This window comes from Callospermophilus lateralis, chromosome 4 (genome assembly GCF_048772815.1).
Source record: "Callospermophilus lateralis isolate mCalLat2 chromosome 4, mCalLat2.hap1, whole genome shotgun sequence".
Taxonomy (NCBI): Eukaryota; Metazoa; Chordata; class Mammalia; order Rodentia; family Sciuridae; genus Callospermophilus; species Callospermophilus lateralis.
In genome coordinates, this window is record NC_135308.1 from 72,316,212 (window position 1) to 72,336,597 (window position 20,386).

Here is a 20,386-nt window from a genome sequence, read left to right on the forward strand (position 1 = left end):
CAAGAGAATGAAGAGAGAACCTATAAAATGGAAGAAAAATTTTTGCCAGCTGTTCTTTTGACAAAAAATTAATATTCAGAATATGTAAAGATCTCAAAAAGTTAACACCTAGAAAACAATTAATCTAATTAGTAAACAAGTAGTAAAGCTAAACAGGTATTTCTCAAAAGAAGTAATACAAATGACTAAGAAATATATGAAAAGCTGCTTAACATCTATACCAATCAAGGGAATGCAGATCAAACTACATTTTTATATCATCTGGCCCCTGTTAGAATGGCAATCATCAAGAATATACATATAAGGACTGGGGTTATGGCTCAGCAGTAGAGTGCTTGCCTCACATGTGCAAGGCCCTGGGTTCAATCCTCAGCAAAAATATAAGTAAATAAAATAAAGTTATAAAAAAAATTTTAAAAAAAGAATATACATAATAATAAATGCTGGAGTGGATGTGGGGAAAAGTACTCATTCATTTTTGGTGGCACTGAAAATTAGCACAGCCACTTTGAAAAACAGTATAAAGATTTCTCGAAAGACAAAGACTGAAACAATTTCATGACTAACTCACTCCTTGGTTTTATCCAAAGAACTAAATGAAGCATCCTGGAGTGATATTGGCATATAAGTGTTGATGAAAGCACAATTTACAATAACCAAGTTATGGAAACAGCCTGCAGGCCTGTCAACTGACAAATGGATATAGAGAATGTGGGAAATATGCACAACAGAATTCTACTCAGCCAGAAAGGAGAATCATATTATGGCATTTGCATATAAATGGATGGAACCGGGGAACATCATACTAAGGGAAATATACCAAACTTACAAAGTCAAAAATTGAATTTCCTCTCTTATATGAAGAAGTTGGAGCAAAATAAAACTTGAAGGGGAAAAAGTGGGTGGAACTCCAGAATGAAAATGACTCATGAAAAAAAAAAAAGAGAGATCAGTGAAATAGAGTAAGGAGATTGATGCAAAGGGAGGAAGGATGAAGAAAAGGAGGAATTGTGGAATAAAATCAACCAAAGTATATTATACATAAATATACCATGGTGAAGTATATGTGTATGTGTGCATGTGCATAATTATATATATATATCACTGATTGATTACAAAACTATAACAGAAATTAGATAAGTAGAGAAAGGGGAGCAGAAGAAGGGAGAGGGGAAGAAAAGTGGAGAAAATCATGCTAAGTGAAATAAGCCAGTCTCAGGATGATAAGAGTTGAAACTTTTCTCTCATATGCAGAAGCTACATAGAAGTAAGTAATAAAAGAGGGGATATTATGAAAATAGAAGTAAAAACAGTGGCTTATAAGGGGGTGGAAGGGAGGCATGAAGGGGAGAAATGGGGAGGGAGTCTCAAATTCTCCATATTTTGCTCTCTGTGTACTTGAATATATCACAATGAATTCTACTTTTATGTATGAATGTAATGCTCTAACTACAAAAACAATAAATACATAGAAGACTGACCTGTTGATAAAAGGAAGGTAATCAGGGGGAAGGAGGAAGGAAAGGGGAAGCACTGGATATTTAAATTGAGTGTATTATGTTATATGTATTTATGAATATGTCAAGATTCATGTCACTATTATGAATAATTATAATGTACTAATAAAAATGCCCTCCAAATACTTCTCACAAGTTTAACGACCACCATACTTCTTGTTCAAACATGGGTCTTGGTTTACTGTGTGAAAATTGGAACAAAGCCCCAAAGTCTCTGCAGCTCATACAGACATGTCTCCATCCCATGGGCAGTGTGTGCTGACAGAGGGCACAATATGTACCTCCTTTCAGAAGAAATAAAACAGCTTCCATAAACAGAAAAAGGGAAGAGATGACATCATCTTGGTTTACAAGGCTACTTAGATTCTTGTAGTAAAGGAAAACTGATCATTGACATGTCCAAATACATCTTTACCATGACAATAATGCAAGCCTACTGGAGACATAGTTATCCACTTCCCTGTCTGAGAACACCTGGTATCATCTCCCTCTTCAGGGAAAACATTCTTCTCCTTCATTCCAAAGGAAGAAGGAATTTCAGGAACAGGTAACTCTTCAACATCATCATAACCACTGCTTGTGGCAACTGCATGCTGTCCTCCAGGTTCTGAAAACAGGGAATAAGGAATAAAAGCAAGATATTTCTTAGTCTAGGTGATGTCTTCAGTCTCTTCTAATGCAGAGATTCTAATAGCTGAGAAATATAGGCACCATATTCCAAGGCTGTCCCATAGGCATACATTTGATTTTTGTATTCTTAGAAATCATATAAATCCTCAAAATATTTCAATATATTAAGTAAGTAATGTTTTACTAAATACCATGCTACAAAACTTTGATAAATGTTATGGCTATGAGTTTGAGGCATGTGGTAGAGGGTTGAAAAAATAAGTGTATATCAGTGACTGAGGGTTACTTCATCAGGATTAAGGAGAACCCAGGCTGTTCATATGGCCTCTGAGGAAATGAAGACACAGAAGAGAAGTTTGGGTTTCTCTCTCCAACAGATAGGCGATTCTATGAATTTGAATCCCAGGAGGTATGAGTTTCAACATTCTTTAGTGCTCTGCTGTCCTTAAGATTCAATTTTAAAGAGCACTCCTGGACATGGCCCACCCTAGGAACTCTCCATTTATACCATTGGGGAAGGCCCAGCATGTCCTCTTTTCTTAGAACCTTTGTAGAAAAAGGCTCCCAGTGATTGATAAGTACAGGCACCACACACTCCTTGTGTTCTATGGATTATGAAATTCATAGATTTTTTTTGGTCTTGTTGTGCACATAAACCACAAAATGGCTCCTATATCCCTGTTTTTCAGGGTCAAATCCATATTTCCCAATGTTCTCTTTTACCATGGAATTTTTTAGATGATTAGGTTCAATGTTCTTTTTAAAGTTATGGCCTTGGATTTTATAATGATATATTTGAGGTGTGTCTGTGACCATACAGAAGTAGCTATGAAAACCAACAGATTAGAATTTCATCTTTCCCTTTCTGAGATGACAGACTGGGTGGAGAGAAAAAGTAGTTGTGAACCTGAAGGAAGAGATCCTTCCCATCCTAATCAACAAAGTTCTTCTCAGATGATAACCTGTTCCTCACCCCCACCATCCAGGGGAAGACTTGTCTCTACTACCTGGAGCAGATTCAGAGTCTCTATTCTCCTCACTGTCCCCTGTGTAATAGGGTAGCTTAGTTGCTGAGCCGTCATCAGACAGGACTCCTAGTAGGAAGAAAACATCATAGATAAACACATTAGGAGGTACAATGTCATGATTCAGAAGAAATTTTGAAGCTTCATACTTGTAGAGAGAGGGCTTAGAGCTCCTGGCCTAGAAGGTGCTGATAATTGTTTTAGTGGTCAAGGAATATTCCTAAAAGATCTTGTTCTAAATGGTTGGTCCTCAGGTTGGAGGTATTGGAAAAGGTAGAACCTTTAAGGTGTGGGAACTAGCGGGAGGAATTAAGTTGTTGGGTGCATGCTCTTGAAAAGGATTACAGGATGCCAATCTCTTCCTCTTTCTATTAATTTTTCTGGTCACTGTGAGGTGAACATCTTTGCTCCACCACATGTTCCCAGCATGATAGGCTGCCTTGCACAGGCCAAAGGCAACAGGGCCAGGTTATCATGGAGTAAAACATCTGAAAATGTGAAGGAAAATAAAACTTTCTTCTTTTTATTTTGATTATCTCAAGCATTTTATTTCAGTAATAGAGAGCTACAAAATTTGCCATGTGTGCTTGGGTTAGTCATGTGGTCTTTGTTTACTGAATAATCCCACACTGATGCAAACTCATGCAAAGAAAGGAGGCTATGGAACACACCTGGGCTGTTCAGCAGGCTCTCCTTCTCTGGATTTATGGGGTAATCTATCTCCTGGTACAGGACCTCATCAACAGCATCTTCAAAAGTGGATAAGGCTATGAGAAGCAGAATGAGTTTAGACATTGCTTCTAGAAGTCTTTCCATTGCCAACAGACAAAATCTTCTCCAATGAACACTTTTGGAGACATTTCTCTGGGCTTCCAGGGTCCCATTCTTTAGTATTGTAATCCACTGGGATACAACTAGATTTATGCCCACCTGGATCTTTAATCCTGGATCTTAAACCCAGTCTCCACTAGCACCTCCACATAAGAAATCATATTTGTGGACTTCATTTTTTAACCCAGGATGAATTCATGTCTTTTAAGTCTCCAAGTCAATGGTAGAGAAGGCAGTTTTTCAAATAATGAGAACAAGACTAAAATGTGTTCTTAAAAAAAGCCACAATTGGTCCAATATTATCTGTGCATACTTTCAGGTCATAGCATTCCCAAGTCCCACCTTGGCGCTGTGCTCTCCATCTGAACAGTTGAGTTCCCAAGATAATGAGAACAAGAAAGAGAAGGGCTCCCAGGACCATGCAGAGGATCCCAGGTAAGGAGAAGATGCCAGGGACAGGGACTGAGGCTGAACTGGTGCCTGAAGAAGAAAAAGGGCCATGAGTCTTTAGAGAGGACCATAAGCTCAGTAAAACCCAATTATCCTGGTCATCACTTGAGTCCTCAGGACCATGATGTCCCTAGTTCAGACATTATATATCATGTCTGAGGATATTACCACCCTAGATCCTGCTCTGAGCTGTGTTAACTGTCTTCTGAGTCTGGTGGAATGTGATGGACATCATTATCCAAAGTACATCTATGAAGACTTGAATTGGGAGTCAACATACTTTATATACAAACAGAGATATAAAAAATTGTGGTATATATGTGTAGTAAGAATTGTAATGCAAAAAAAGAGAACAGAGTACATGTATAAATGCATGAATTGGCTTGAACACACTCTATATACAAAGATATGAAAAATTGTGGTATGTGTAATAAGAATTGAAATGATTTTCATGTCATGTATTTAAAAAAAATAAAATCAATAAAACTAAAAAAAAAATAAAGTTAATGTGGGTGAGGCTTTGGAGCTCTCTGACTGCTTCAATTTAACACAAATGATGTCTTCTTCTAACACCTGATCATCAGGGCTACTGTAATATGACCAGAGCTGTGTAGACTCCATAGTGCAGAACACTAAAAATCTGCTTATCCCCTCCATTACCTGGTTCAGAGCAAAAGAACCACTTACTTCTTCTGGTGGGGTGAGTTGTTGTCCTTTCACCTGGGGAGAAGAGAAGAAAAATTTAATCACTGTACTGTGTTGGTCTGGGAATGTCGCTGGGTCCCTCCAACCACCACTGACACATAGTTCTGTCCCAGAAGCCAAGAGATTGGGCACAGCCTTCCAGAGCCAATGCATAGGGAAGCAAAGCAGCCTTGGAAGCCCTCTGGATGCAAACACACTCCTTCAACCCTGGCCCCCTCTCCTGTCCTGCTACTCACCAGAGCACCTCACACCAGCGTCCTCCTCATGCTTGCAGTCACTCTGTCCCCAGGGTGCTGCAGCACAGGCCCACAGGGAGGGCTCCCTGCCCCTGCACTGCACCTCATCCAGCCAGATGCCTCCATTTCCAGGGCCAAACGCAGCCTCCCCTGGGGCTTCCAGGGCAGAGCCACAGCCCAGCTGCTGACACACCACCTCAGCCTCTGCCAGGCTCCAGGAGTCATCACACACAGTGCCCCAGGCGCCTTCATGCCAAACCTCCACTCGCCCTGAGCACTCACTGTCTCCTCCCCTGAGTCGAAGCTTCTCTTTGTCTGAAAAGGCAGCAGCACCTCCTCTTACTCCCTGGTGGGAGGAAAGGAGCCCCTGGAAGCCATGGGGAAGGTGAGAGGGGAGGAGGTACCTGTGCAGGGAGCAGTGGCTGGACAGCTCTTGGGTCTGTTTCCTGTAGGAGCAAAACAGTGGGGAAGCATGGGTAAGCGACAGCTATGGAGATCCTGCCCCCAAACAAGGCTCTCTAAGGTCCTGGGCTCAGTTCAGGTGACATGTGGAGATAAGGTGCTTCAGAAGTAGTCTATTAGACTGGGTTACTGCGACATTCCCTGGACCATATTCCTATCAGTAGCTGAAATTATTTTTTCAATTTACCTGTTTTTACTATGCCTACTATGTGAAAAAAAAACAAAAACATGATCATGCACATGCTTATGTGTGTACACTCAAACACACACAAACACATATAACCCAGAAGGATAACTCCTATAGAAAAAGGCCTTGCCTCATTTCCTCTGTTCCTGTGAACAGGACAATGCCTGGCATGCTGAATGCATTCATTAGAAGTATATATGGGTGACTTTCTATGAATGCTATGAACAGTGGCTTGATAAATATTGATTGATTAAATAAATAGATGAGTAAAATATGCTGAAAATTTTAATTTTTAATTCCTGCTAATCCAAAAGGTAATAAAAGAAATGTAAGTTAATGTCAGTGATTTGTGGTAATAAATGTTAGGTATTTAAAACATAAGTACTGAGTAATCCCCAAAATAAATTGTACTCAATATCTCTTATAAAATTATAAATAAAATTATAAACATTGACAGTATTCATTTAAATTAATTGAAACTATTCCTTTAGATAAATTAAATTTTTTTACATAAATGAAGAAGCAGAATTCAGAGAAAAGTGAATAAGTAGACAATAGTTAGCTGATAAAATAAAAAACATTTGCATGAAAAGATAAAAACATTTGCATGAGGAAAATTAATACATGAAAGGACATAGAGGTAACATGGAGCCAAGTAAAACAAAATTAAAGAATATATACAAATGCAAAGTAACAATGAGAAAACATACATGATACTTGTCCTTAGATACCATCATGAATATTCATTATCCCCATTATTCTGTCAACTTCCTACACTATACTGAGAACATCTCTAGAAATGAGGGCAGGACCTGTCGTGGATGGTTGCTCACTTCAGGATTGGATGTCTCAATATGTGGAGTCTATTGTACCTTATCTTATTATTTATTAATACTTCAGACTCTATGGGGAAAAAGGAAAAAAAATAAGGTGATGAAAGGGAGGAAAAGAGTAAGCATTTGCTTTTAAAATGTTTACCATCATTTATCATCTCATCCTCCTTGGATTTCAGGTTGTTTCTAGCATAGGTTTGTGGGCTTTGTTCCTTTTTGACTTTTTAGCTTCTTTTTGTTCTTTGATTTTAGTTTAATGCTCAAGTTATAAAAAAACAGTGTTTTTCTATCAAGATATGAAATATCAAATGGCAAAAATTGCTCCCACAAAGTAATATGACAACATCTGTTCAAAAAATAGATATCCTGTGATCTTGCAACCATTGGCAGGAATCTTGTAGTAACAACCTACTAGTATGTAGTGTTACATGTGCAAGGACATTTGTTACAATATTGTTTGTACAAGGAATAAATAGAAAATAATTTTAAATAAATAGCCAACTGATTTGCAAGTGTAATACAAATCTCTTAAGAATGTAAAATTATGGAGTTGTTTTACAAAAGAGTGAGCTCTACTTGAAGCACATCCATAATATATTGTTAAGAAAGCCAATGTAACAATAGTAAGTATGATACAATCATAGCATTGTAAAACCAAATAAAAAGACACAAGATAAATGTTTTTAAAAAAGATAAATATTTTTATCACTATATGAGTTTAGATAGAATTCCATGAAAATGAAGGATTGGGAAAATAATAACTACCAGTCCATTAATCCTATGTACATCAGGATAATATGAAAAGACAAGTGGTTATGCAATGTCTCTAATGTATCTTTTATATTTTAATTTGTCTTCCTTGATTTCAATGAGTAATTAAGGTTTTGGTAATTCAGTGTAATAGAAAAGATATTGTTTAACTCTACACCAAAATTAAACTAGAGGGAAGAACATAAATCCCCTAGTGTCAAATATGTGGCCAATTCTGTGAAGAGAGCAAAAAATATAACACAGCATAAGAGAAGGTGGGGTGGACATCCCTTTATGCCTCCAGTGCTCTTTGCCCAGAGAGACAACATTACTCATTCCCTTGGGTTCCTCCCATGGTGAGGGTCTTTAGAATTACTTAAACTTAGAGTGAACCCAAACACAACCAGTAGTAATCTTCGCCCATGAGTCACATCCTTGACCCATGAAGTGGCTCACAGTCTCCTCCCTCTTCCATGGGGAAGTTCTTCAAAGTTTGAGAACAACAATCTGTTCACTCTTCTCTAGCATTTCTGCAAATTATGGTAATTACAAACTGATAATACATGGTTTCCAGTTGTTTCTGCATTTGGGAGCTACAGAGAAATTTGCCAGTGTCACTTCTAAAGGCAGCTCACCTGTGACACGGCAACACATTTATTGACTTGGTAATCAAATGAGCATATTTCCAGCATTAAATAGACAATATGTTATGGAAGACAAAGACCACTGAAGATTGTTGGAAGAGTTCAAGCAACAAGTAATCTTTCCTGAACTAAGATGAGGGTGGGAAGGAAAGAGTATAAGGAATTAGGACATGGTTTCTGGTACAGGCATAGAACTTGCTACTACATTGGAACTGGAGGGAGAGTGAAATGGAGATGTGAATGTAGACTGAGAATAAGTGAGCAACAACAGTGGCAATAAATGGATGGGGAATAGAACAGGGAGAAAAGGTAGAGGCAGGGCTTGAAGGGTTGGAATAAAATGCTCTACTTTGAAAACTAAATTTGAGTTGTCCATTATATATTCAAGTGAGGTTCCATTAGTAATGAAATATATGAGTTTGAATTTAAGGGCAGAGACCAGGTATGGAGGTATGGAGCTGTCAGTGGAATGATATCATCAAAGGCCATGGACTCCAATGAGATAAGGGAAGGAAAAGAGCTAAGGAAGAATAGAGAGTCTAAAATTTAGATATTAAACAAAGAAGTTGCAAGACTCTAATACAGAATAATAATCAGTAAATTAGAGTGACCATGAGGAGAAAACAAAAAAGATAGACAGCTAAGTTTCTATTTCCAGTGAAGTTTGAGGGAAGATCATCATTTATGTGTATGATGTGGTTTAAATAGCAATGAGGAGGAGATCAGGGAATTTGTAAAATGTCATGTTAGAGAGCAGGCAAGAGCACATGTGAGAGAAGCACACTACAATATGGGGCCAGTGTGGAGGATCCATCAGAGATTGGATCACAAATTCGAAGAGACTAGCAGGATAATTTCACATTATAACAAGATAGAGTAATTCTCCATGATACAGCAGTACTTGACTAGTCTTGTGCAGGTACGGAAAAGTTAGGTAGTTGTCTCAACCATTCTTGTTGAGAATGCTATAAGTGGAATGATATCATCAAACTTGACAGATAAAGAAGAGACCAGGTATTTGAGTGTACTTGAAGGAGGAGGATTATAATAGGGCATTATGTTGTCTAATCAGGGTAAGAAGAACATGTGCAATCATGAGGATAGTGGAAAACTGAGAAACTGATAAGGGAGAACATTTGGGATCTGCAGGAGGATAAAATAACTGGAAAAGGAGCATCATGAATATGTGCCATAAGGAGAAGAGGCAACAGAGAAGGAACAATGCAAAGAAGATCTCAAGATGGACAGGTAGTGATGGTCAATATTATGGCCATACAGGGAGATGGAATGTAAGTGGAGTGCTTCAAAGGAAGAAAATCAGGAATGGAGGTCAGGATGTTATCTCAGTGTGTTCAATGATTCTGGCAGCACCAGGAATAGGAGACAAAGGAGCCTAGTTAGCCTAGTACTGCAGTGTTCCTGGATTGGCGGGGGAGCTACCAGGCTAAAGAGTGACACAAATTGAAGTGGTAGCTGGTGCCACCTCATGGGGCAAATTTCAAGTAAGTGGACATGCTGAGAAAGGAAAATAAATTGTTGAAAATGACAAAGGAAAGCAGAAATAGTTTTATTCTAAGATTTGCCTCAGAAATATCCTGATGAAAGGGATGCAAAGAGCATTGAAATGATAAGAATATCATTATTTTCAGAGGACAGCCAGTTTTTTTTTTATCAGAACATGAAAATGAAACACACATTATAGATCTTAAGAAATTGGAAGACAATAGCCTCCATTTTTCAACAGGCCCCATAGAATGTTTTCTGGAAGAGGGATGAAGTGGTTTGTTTGCAGTAGCATATGGATGAAGGCTCAGAGGAGATAGTATAAAGCAAGGCCACAGGGACTGTGAGGAGATGAATTGAAGAAGAAAATAAGGGGAAATGGATAAAGCTGGAGAACATAATGCTAAGTGAATCAAGCCAATCCCAAAACACCAAAGGCCGGAAAGTTTTCTTTGATATGAAGATGCTGACTCATAATGGAGATGGGGGAAGCATGGGAGGAATGGAGGAACATTAGATAGGGCAAAGGGAAGGGAGGGGAAATAAAGGGGGAAGGAGATAGAAATGATGGTGGAATGAGTTAGACATCATTATCCTAAGTACATGTATGAAGACACAACTGGTGTGAAAATACTATATATACCATCAGTTACTTGGGTATTTGTGATCTATAAGTGTAATATGAAATAAATTGCATTCTGCCATCATGTATAACAATTAGAATAAACAAATAATTTAATAAAAATAAAGAAAAGAAGGGGAGACAGGATCCTCATCTCACAGCAATTCCCCATAATGTGGCAGACGAGAAGATTAAGAGAGAGCTTTTCAAAGGAATTGGTATTGGGGCCATTCCATGGAGAGGAGTTGAACTCTTCTTATCCATCCAGATAATCAGGCATCACTCTCCCCAGCTTCTTCCTAATCTGCTCATGATGGAATTTTGACAGTACCTCAAGGTCACCAGGCTTCTCAAACCTCAGTATTTACACTGACCAAATGCTCTAATTACTTCCTTCATTGGGCATTTACTACTCCTTTAGGTCTTGACCTAAATATGTTTTCTATTTTCCTCAAATTACCCATTTCCCACAGCACCTTCCACTTCTTCATGACTCTCACTTTTATGGCTGGTGTGTGTCGTCATGCTGGAGGGTAAACTTCATGAGGACAGGGAGAGGATATTATTCTTGTCTCTCCTCCTCATGACTAGAATTAAGTTTCTACATGCAATTCACTCAATTACTTATCATTAACAATCTTAATTGAGAGTTTGTCTGACTGATGTAGATGGATTTCATAGTAAAAGACCATGGGCTCAAAGATAACCCACTAGTACTGGATACCTCAAGTTGTCCCTCACTCTCTTGAGTGTATGGGGTGAATGAAGTGCTTACTCCTAACCTTAGTTTTCACATCTGGATTAAATGACCACCATAATACATAAGAATAGTTTGCTGAGAGGTTTAACTTTCATTACATGTGGAAAAACAACAACAACAACAAAAAAAAAAACCCAAAAAACAAAGATGTAACACTGACAGGAAGTGATTTATATATTTGAGGTCAAATTCCTGACTGTAACAAGGAAACACAGAGTAATTATTATAGGCTAAGACGGCATTAGCCATTTGCTTATATAGTTTCTCAGAGGGTAAGTTCATGCTCAATTTAATATCCATGGCATTTTCCTCATAAATGGCTGTCAGAACAGGGTTACTTAATTCCATCATTGAAACAAGATTGTAAATTGAAGCTAAAATAATCTCCACTCAAATTTGTACCTCATAGATTTATTTGAACTCATTCTCTTGGTTTGAAAGTATGAAATTTTTCTAACAACCTACAGAGTGAGAACACAGGAATAGGGAGTAAGTCACCTGAACACATGATATAAACTTCCTCCTTTGCAGAGCAAGATCTCTGTTTCCAGGGGTCAGAAGGACACTGCCAGAGAGAGGTGTCCGTTTTCCTACACTGGATTCCATCCACCCAACGGGGTCTAGAACCTTCCCTTAGAGGAACAGAAGAGTTGAGACTCCCAGTGTCCCCACAGCCAAGCTGTCTGCAGATCACAGACAAGGTCACAGCTTCCATGGGGCTGTGGCAGACACTGCCCCAGGTGTTGTTGTAGAAAACCTCCAGCCACCCAGCACACTCCTGGTCCTCGCTCACCAACCTGAGGGCAAGGAACTCTGAAACCAAGAGAAGGAAAACAAGACACAGTGAGTATTTAACCCTTAGTGTTGTTTTCCTTTACCCCTACGTAGTGAGTGCTCACTGCTAACTCTGCTGATAAAATGCCCACTGGGTGGAAATACAAAACTTTTATCCCTTTTACCTGTTTTGATAACTTATATGTCTCTTTCTATTTCTATGACAATGGTGTAGTGGAAAATGAACAGGCAGGAACACTCAAGTGGGCCTCTTCAGGGGAGGGAGGAAAAGATGACTGAATAAATATCTGACAGACCCTGGGAAAGGGGGTATGGACAATGAAGTGGCAAAAAACTGAAGTCTCAGATATGTCACTTCCTGATCCTGGAACTTGGGAGTAGGTTATCTTTTGAGGCAGGGGCTTTTCAAACAACATGAAGTTGAGAATATTTTAAAGGTGAATTTATTTTAGATTATCCAGGATTAACCATGTGAGCACAATCTAACCACATCCTTTGATCTGTATTCTTACAAACAGACAATGGTTTCTGACCCCCGACAAAGAGAGATGTGAAGATGAAAAAATGGTCAGAAGTAGGCAAGGGGTTGACTTGAATAAGGAAGGGAAATACAGGTTTCCTTTAGTGCTGGAAAAGGCAAGGAAATGAGTCTTCTCAGAGCCTCAGCTGAATGTAGCTCATTGACACCTTATTTATAGCTCAGGGGGACTGGGGTCAGACTTGAATTTGTGTTGTTTAAAGCCACTAACTCTGTGGTAATTTATTATAGCAGCAATAGGAAACTAATCCAATGGGTCTCAGGATGTTGCACATACAGTAACTGAAGCATGAGGTCTGCAGTCAAGTGGACACTGAAGAGAATGATTGTCAGGAGGCAGGAATGAGAAGGAAGGAGCAGAAACTCAGCTGCTGCATCAGGAAATGGAAGCACCTCATCTTTTCTGCTAGAGACACAGGCACTGTGGGATGAGCCTCCTCCCCATCCGCCCTGCCACCAATTGCCCCTCCTCTGCCCTAAAGCTCAGATACCATCCTGCACACCCGCCTAACTTCTCCCACTTGTGCACAGTGTGCACCACAGACCTGAGCAGATGACCCCCACATCTTCCTTGTGTCTGCAGTTGTGATGCCCCCAGCCCTGAGAAGGGCACTGCCACACATAGGCCTCCTCTCCTGTGCAGTTCAGCTCATCCAGCCAGATGGGCCCTGATCCCTCTCCAAAGTGAGCAGAGATGGTGGCCTCCAGGGCCACTCCACAGCCCAGCTGTCTGCACACCACGTGGGCATCACTCAGGTCCCAGCTGTCATCACAGATGGAGCCCCAGGAGCCCTGCTGCAGGATCTCCACTCTCCCTGCACAGCGACTGCCCCCGTCCACCAGGCGGAGCTGTCTGCTGTCTGAGGAGAGACAGGGTCATGTCAGTGGGCATTTCCACAGGGAATGGGAAGGCTCTGGTGCTGGGGGCCTTGCTCACCTGAGCAGTTGGCAGTGTGTCCCTCTGAGGCTGCAGAGCCTGCTGGGTCAGACCAGGAGTCATTGCACTGGGGCAGCAGCTGGGCCTGGTTTCCTAGAGAATGGAATAGAGAGTAGGAAACTGAATTAAAGTACATAGTAATCTAGTGATGGCATCTGAAAGCTGTAGGACAAAATTAGTAATTTCCTATTTCAGAACTGTTCTCATAATGGAGATTTCTGTTTCTGACTCTGACACTTTTGTGCTTTATGTCAAACACTAGGTGTGGCATTAGGAAAGTAGGAATATGTTTGTGCTTCTTAACAACATTGCACAGCTCCCAGGGAAGCTAGACTTTAGGAGTCAAGTGCAGAGAAAAGTAAAAAGTGAGATCAGCTATTTTTCCCATTCAGAGTTTGAAGGTAAGACTGAAAATCTCAGCATGATTGCCACATTGCTGTGGCCATACACAAATATAATTTAGATTGTACCAAAAAGGAGGAATCATGTTAAACAACCAAGAAACTTGTATCATATTTTGCGAACAAAATGGATTTTTGTCAAAGGGATGGTGCTCAGTTTCTCAAAACTTCAATTGTTTTTGTGTAACGTGATCTACCTCAAATAAAGTACCCGGAAGAGGCAAAATAAAATCCTCTCTGAAGGTTTTGTATAGTTTCTCAAAAACAATGTTGATCCAAAATACCACATGAAATAGAGTTTAATGGAGAACAAAGAGGAAAAATGAGGAAATATTGGAAAAATTTTTGCATATTAGTATTGGTGTTTCCTTACAAGTAATTCAAATAATCATGATTGTATGGCCTATTAAATGGCATGATGTGCATCTTGGCAGAGCAATGTTCACAAAAATGTAATAAAAATTGAGAGTTAAAAAGTCAAGATCTAAAAATAAGAACCTGAAGATGAGTAAAAAATATTGGAATACCAGAGAATAGAAATTGCAAAGTACAAAAACACAGAAAAATACACAGAGTAAAGCACAGAAAGATAAGGATAGAAACTATAAACAGGGACTTAAGAGACATCGTGAAAGAACCTAACATTCCTATGTAATCTATAAGTTTTAGCTATTTAAGGCCACTATGATAGTGCTAAGAGTATCACTTAGAAAACACACAAAGTCAGATATTCAATATACATATAGCTTTAAAAAATATTCTCAAAATCTGTGATGCTCTATCCATTGACCCGTGGAGTTCCTTTCTTCTTCTCTTGAATCTGGGCTGACCATGGAGAATTGTCTATAAGCAATAGAATGTGGTGAATCCAACATAGCTTGACTTAGGAACTTAGTTTAGAAAGTCACGCCTCCTTCTCTTTGGGATATTTGCTTTATGGCATATCTACTCAATAGAAACTATCATGTTGGAGAGAGCATTTGTACCTGATTCTGTCAACAGCCCCAGTTGAACTTCAAGCTACCAACCATGTGAATGAACTATCCTGGATTTCCTGCTTGGTCAAGCCTTCAAGTGATCTCAGCTTCAGATAATATTCAAGTGCAACCTTATGACAGATCCCAAGAGGCAACTGCCAAGAGCCCTTCCAAAATTTATGAGTCAGGAATGGTGAGTAAAATGAAATGTATTTTTCATTTGTGTTCCTCTTTATTTCTTGCTTTTATTCTTTCAAATGCCTAACATAAAGAATAAGGATAGAATTTTTAAGGCTTCTAGAAACAAATGTCAGATTACATTTAAAAGGAAGCCAATTTGCATCTTACCTGTTTTTTCAACCCAGACCCTCAAATCTAGGAGGTCTTGAAATAATATATATCAAGATTTCAAAGAAAATGAATGTTGGTCAAGAATACAATACCCAGCAAAATTAAGTTTCATATTTGAAGATGAAATCAAACCTTCCAGGATAAACAACAAATTAAAAAAAATCCCAACTAGAAAGCCTGCACTACAAAACATTATCAGCAAAATATTTCATAAAGAAGAAATGAAAACAAAAATAAAAATCAGCAAAGGGAGGAACCACACTAAAGGAATAGTCAAACAAAGGTTAAACAAAATCAAATTAAAAACCAGCAATAAAACAAAATGACTAGGAATACAAATCATATATTAATAATATCTTTGAACATAAATAGCTAAAACTCATTAATAAAAAGACAGACTGGCATGTTGGATTAAAATAACAGGACCCAACAATATGCAAGTCCAAGAGACTCACCTCATAGTAAAGACATTCACAGACTAAAAGTGAAAAGATGGCAAAAATATATCACTCGCATGGATTATGTAATCAAGCATGGATTTCTGTCCTCATATCAGATAAAGTGACCTTCAACCCAAAGCTAACCATAAGGCACAAAGAAGGACATTTCATACTGGTTAAGGGAATGATACATATGCAAGAAATAGCAATTGTAAATATTTATGCCCCAAACAATGGAGCATCTATGTACATGAAACAAATTCTTCTCAATTTCAAGAAAGAAATAGATCACAACACAATAATAGTGGGTGAGTATAACATACCTCTATCACTAGTGGATAGACTCTCCAAACAAAAACTAAATAAACTATAAAACTAAATAATACAATCAATACTTCAGACTTTAAAGACAAATGTAGAGTATTTTATCCATCAGTGATCAAAGATACTTTGTTCTCAGCAGCACATGAATCCTTCTTTAAAATAGACCATATCTTATGCCACAAATCAACTCTTAGAAAATGCAAAAAATAGAAATAATGCCTTGCATTCTATGCAATCATAATGGAATAAAATTAGATCTCAATGATAAAATTTAAAAAATAGAAGCTACTCTGACACCAGGAGATTAAATAATTCACTACTGATGACCAATTGATAGATGAAATCAAGGATGAAACAAAGAAAATACTTGGGGGAAATGGAAATAGTGTCACAACATATCAATATCTCTGGGACATTATAAAGGCAGTATTAAGAGAAAAGTTCTTTTCATTGAGCTCATTCACTAAAATATAAAATCAACATATAATGTAACATTACCTCTCAAAGCCCTAGAAAAAGAAGAATACATGAACACCAAATACAATAGAAGACAAGAAAAAATTAAAATTAGAGCTGAAATCAATAAAACTGAAACAAAATAAATAATTCAAAAAATTGACAAAATGAAAAGTTGGTTTTAAAAAAAATCAGTAAAATTGATAAATCCCTAGCCAAGAATACAATACCCAGCAACATTAAGGTTCATATTTGAAGATGAAGTCAAAACTTTCCATGATAAACAATCTAAAAAAAATCAAAACTAGAAAGTCTACATTACAGAACATACTCAGCAAAATATTACATGAAGAAGAAATGGAAATAAAAGTTAAAGACAAAGAGAGTGAAAATTAAATTACTAAAATTTGTTATGAAAAAAGAAATATCACTGAAATATAGATGATATTCAGAAACTATTTTGAAAATTTGTACTCAAAAAAAAGAAAAAAGAAAATCTTGAAAAACTGGCAAGTTTCTAGAGACATATTACCTACACAAACTGAATCAGGAGAATATACACAATTTGAACAGATCAATTTCAAGCATTGAAAAGCCTACCAATGTCACCATGAAAAGCCTACCAATCAGAAAAGCTCAGGATCAGATGGATTCTCATCCAAGTTCTACAAGACCTAGAAAGAAAATGAATATCAGTCAAGAATACAAAAAAATTAACACCAATAATTCTCAAATTATTCCATGAAATGGAAAAGAAGGGAATCCTTCCAAACTCATTCTATGAAGCTACTATCACCCTGATACCAAAACCAGACAAAGACATATCAAGGAAAGAAAACTTCAGACCAATATCCCTGATGAACATAGATACAAAAATTCTCATTAAAATTCTGGTAAATCTCATACAAAAATATTAAAAATAGTGCACCATGATCAAGTGAGGTTCATCCTAGGGAAGCAAGTTTCATTCAATAAACAGAAATCAATAAGCATAATTTAACACATCAATAGACTTAAAGAAAATAATTATATGATCATCTCAACAGATGCAGAAAAAGCATTTAATAAAATTCAGCACACCTTCATGTTCAAAACACTAGAAAAACTAGGGATGGTAGGAACACACCTCAATATTGTAAAATCTATATATGTTAAATACAAGGCCAATATCATTCTAAATGGGAAAAAACTTAAAGCATTCCCTCTAAGAACTGGAACAAGACAAGAATGTCCTCTTTCACCACTTATATTCAACATTGTCCTTAAAACTCTAGCCAAAGCAATTAGACAGAAGAAAGAAATTAAATAGATATAAGTAAGAAAGGAATAACTCAAACTATCCCTATTTGCTGATGATATAATCCATATTTAGAAGACCCCAAAAAGTTCCACAAGAAAACTTGTAGAACTAATAAATGAATTCAGCAAATTATCAGGATATAAAATTAACACATGTAAATCAATTGCATTCCTATAAATCAGTGGTTAATCCACCAAAAGAAATTGGGAATACTACCCCATTCATAATGACCTCAAAAAATTAAAATATTTGGAAATCAATTTAAGAAAGACCATTACAATGAAAACTACAGAACATTAAAGAAAGAAACTGAAGAGCACCTTAGAAGATGGAAAGATCTCCCATGTTCATGGACAGCAGAATGAACATTGCCAAAATGGCCATACTCTCAATTACTCTATACAGATTTAATGCGAGTACCATTAAAATTCCAATGGCATTCTTAAATCAGTCATGAAATTTGTTTGGAAAAGTAAGAGACCCAGAATGGCCAAAGCAATCCTTAGCAATAAAAGTAAAGCTAGGGCCATCAAAATACCAGAGCTATGGTTACAAAGAGCAGCATGGTGTTAGCACCAAAACAGACAGATATACCAATGGTACAGAATGAAGACACAGAGACAAGCCCACATAAATACAGTTATCTCATACTAGACAGAGATGCCAAAATATACATTGGAGAAAAGATAGCCTCTTCAAAAATGGTGCTAGGAAAATTGGAAATTCATATGTAGCAAAATATAATGAGCCCAAATATCTCATCCTACACAAAACTCAACTCAAAGTGGATCAAGAACTTAGGCTTGAGACCAGAGACTCTGTGCCTAATAGAAGTTAAAGTAGGCCCAAATCTCCACCATGTCAGCTTAGAAACTGACTTCCTTAACAAGACTTATAAAGTGTAAGAAGTAAAATCAAGAAACCACAAATGGGATGAATTCAAAGTAAAAAGCTTCTTCATAGCAAAGGAAACAATTAAGAATATGAAGAGAGAGCCTACAGATTAGGAGAAAATCATTGTCATTTCCATTAATCTCCAGGATATATAAAGATCTCAGAAATTTAATACCCCGCCCCCCCCACCAAACAACCCAATAGATAAATGGGCTAAGGTAATGAACAGACACTTCACAAAAGAAGAAATACAATTGGTCAATGAATATATAAAAAATATTCAACATCTCTAGTAGTTAGAGACATGCAAATTAAAACTACCCTGAGAACTCATATACTTTAGTTGGCATGGCAATTATCAAGAATACAGGTAGAAACAAATGTTGGCAAGGATGTGGGGGAAAAAGTACTCTCATACAATGTGGGTGGGACTGCAAATTGGTGCAACCATTATGCAAAGTGGTATAGAGATTCCTCAGAAAACTTGGAATGGAAACACCATTTGACTCAGTTATCCCACTACTCAGCATATAACCAATGGACTAAAAATCAGTATTCTAGAGCTACACAGCACATCAAAGTTTATAGCAGCTCAATTAACAATAGCTAAGCTATGGAACCAACCTAGATGCCATTCAGCAGATGAATGGTTAAAGAAAATATGGTATATATACACATTGGAATATTACTCAGCCATAAAGAAGAATGAAATTATGGCATTTGTCAATAAATAATTGAACTGGTGACAATCATGCTAACTGAAATAAGTCAATCCCAAAAAACAAAGGCCAAATGTTTTCTCTGATATGCAGATGGTAATTCACAATAAGGTGGATGGGTACTAGGAAAGTATAGAATTATTATGGATTATAAAGAGGAAAATGAAGGAGGGGAAGTTGTATAAGGGTAGGAAGAATAGTAGAGTGAATCAGACATTATTATCCTATGTGCATTTATGATTACATGACTGGTGTAACTCTACACCATGTACAACCAGAGGGATGAGAATTTATACTCCATATATGTATAATATTTCAATATAATAAAACTGAATTCTATTATCATGTATTGCTAGTAAGAAAAAATAAAAATAATAATGAAAAAAGTTTTAGGCAAATGTGGTAGCAAAAGTTTAAGGTTTGAGAAAACTTTGCAGAAGGCATTTGGGTGTTCCTTATCTTATGCTGTTTTTCTGTATGCTTAAACTACAAAGGTAATAATAAAACTACAGCCTTTGTCAATCAAAAAAATTTCCTCTGAATAACTCTTAACAGGGTCTGAAAGATGAATGATCACTGAGAAGAATTATATTTCACCAAGAAATGTCTCACTTTTCTAGTCATCTCTCCATGCTGTCTGCGCTTAGAGACATGTCACTCAATGAGAAAACTGAGTACCAGCCAGCTCTGCCCTCTCTTACCTGAGCAGACCACAGAGGCTGTGTTTCCATGGGCACAGGCAGGAACACCCAGGGCAGTCACAGGGCAATTCCACAGGAAGGACTCAGACCCTGAGCAGTGGAATCTGTCTCTCCAGATCTCATCTCCTCCTTCCACAAAGTACTCTCCCTTTGGGGTGGAGATGGCAACTCCACAGCCCAGCTGACGGCAAACAACATTGGCATTGGCCATATTCCAGTGGGAGGCACAGAGTGTTCTCCAGCCTCCAGAGGTCTTCATCTCCACTTGACCCTCACACTGAGAGCTGCCATTTTTCATGAGCCTGACTTCTGTGTACTCTGGCAGGAGAAGACAGGATTTCAGTAACATATCACATTCGTTACACAACAGAGTGTGTAAAAAGGTTAAAGTCCTGCTG

At 37.7% G+C, this 20,386-nt stretch overlaps 1 protein-coding gene across 1 annotated transcript in view; it reads right to left on the reverse strand.

The window, feature by feature from the left end:
• The window catches only part of LOC143398295 (uncharacterized), a 326,595-nt gene that overhangs the window by 300,593 nt on the left and 5,616 nt on the right, over positions 1 to 20,386 (reverse strand). Inside the window, 4 exon segments of the mRNA XM_077109254.1 lie at positions 11,654 to 11,968; positions 13,034 to 13,348; positions 13,426 to 13,518; positions 19,989 to 20,306. Coding sequence (XP_076965369.1) covers positions 11,654 to 11,968; positions 13,034 to 13,348; positions 13,426 to 13,518; positions 19,989 to 20,306 — 1,041 coding nt within the window.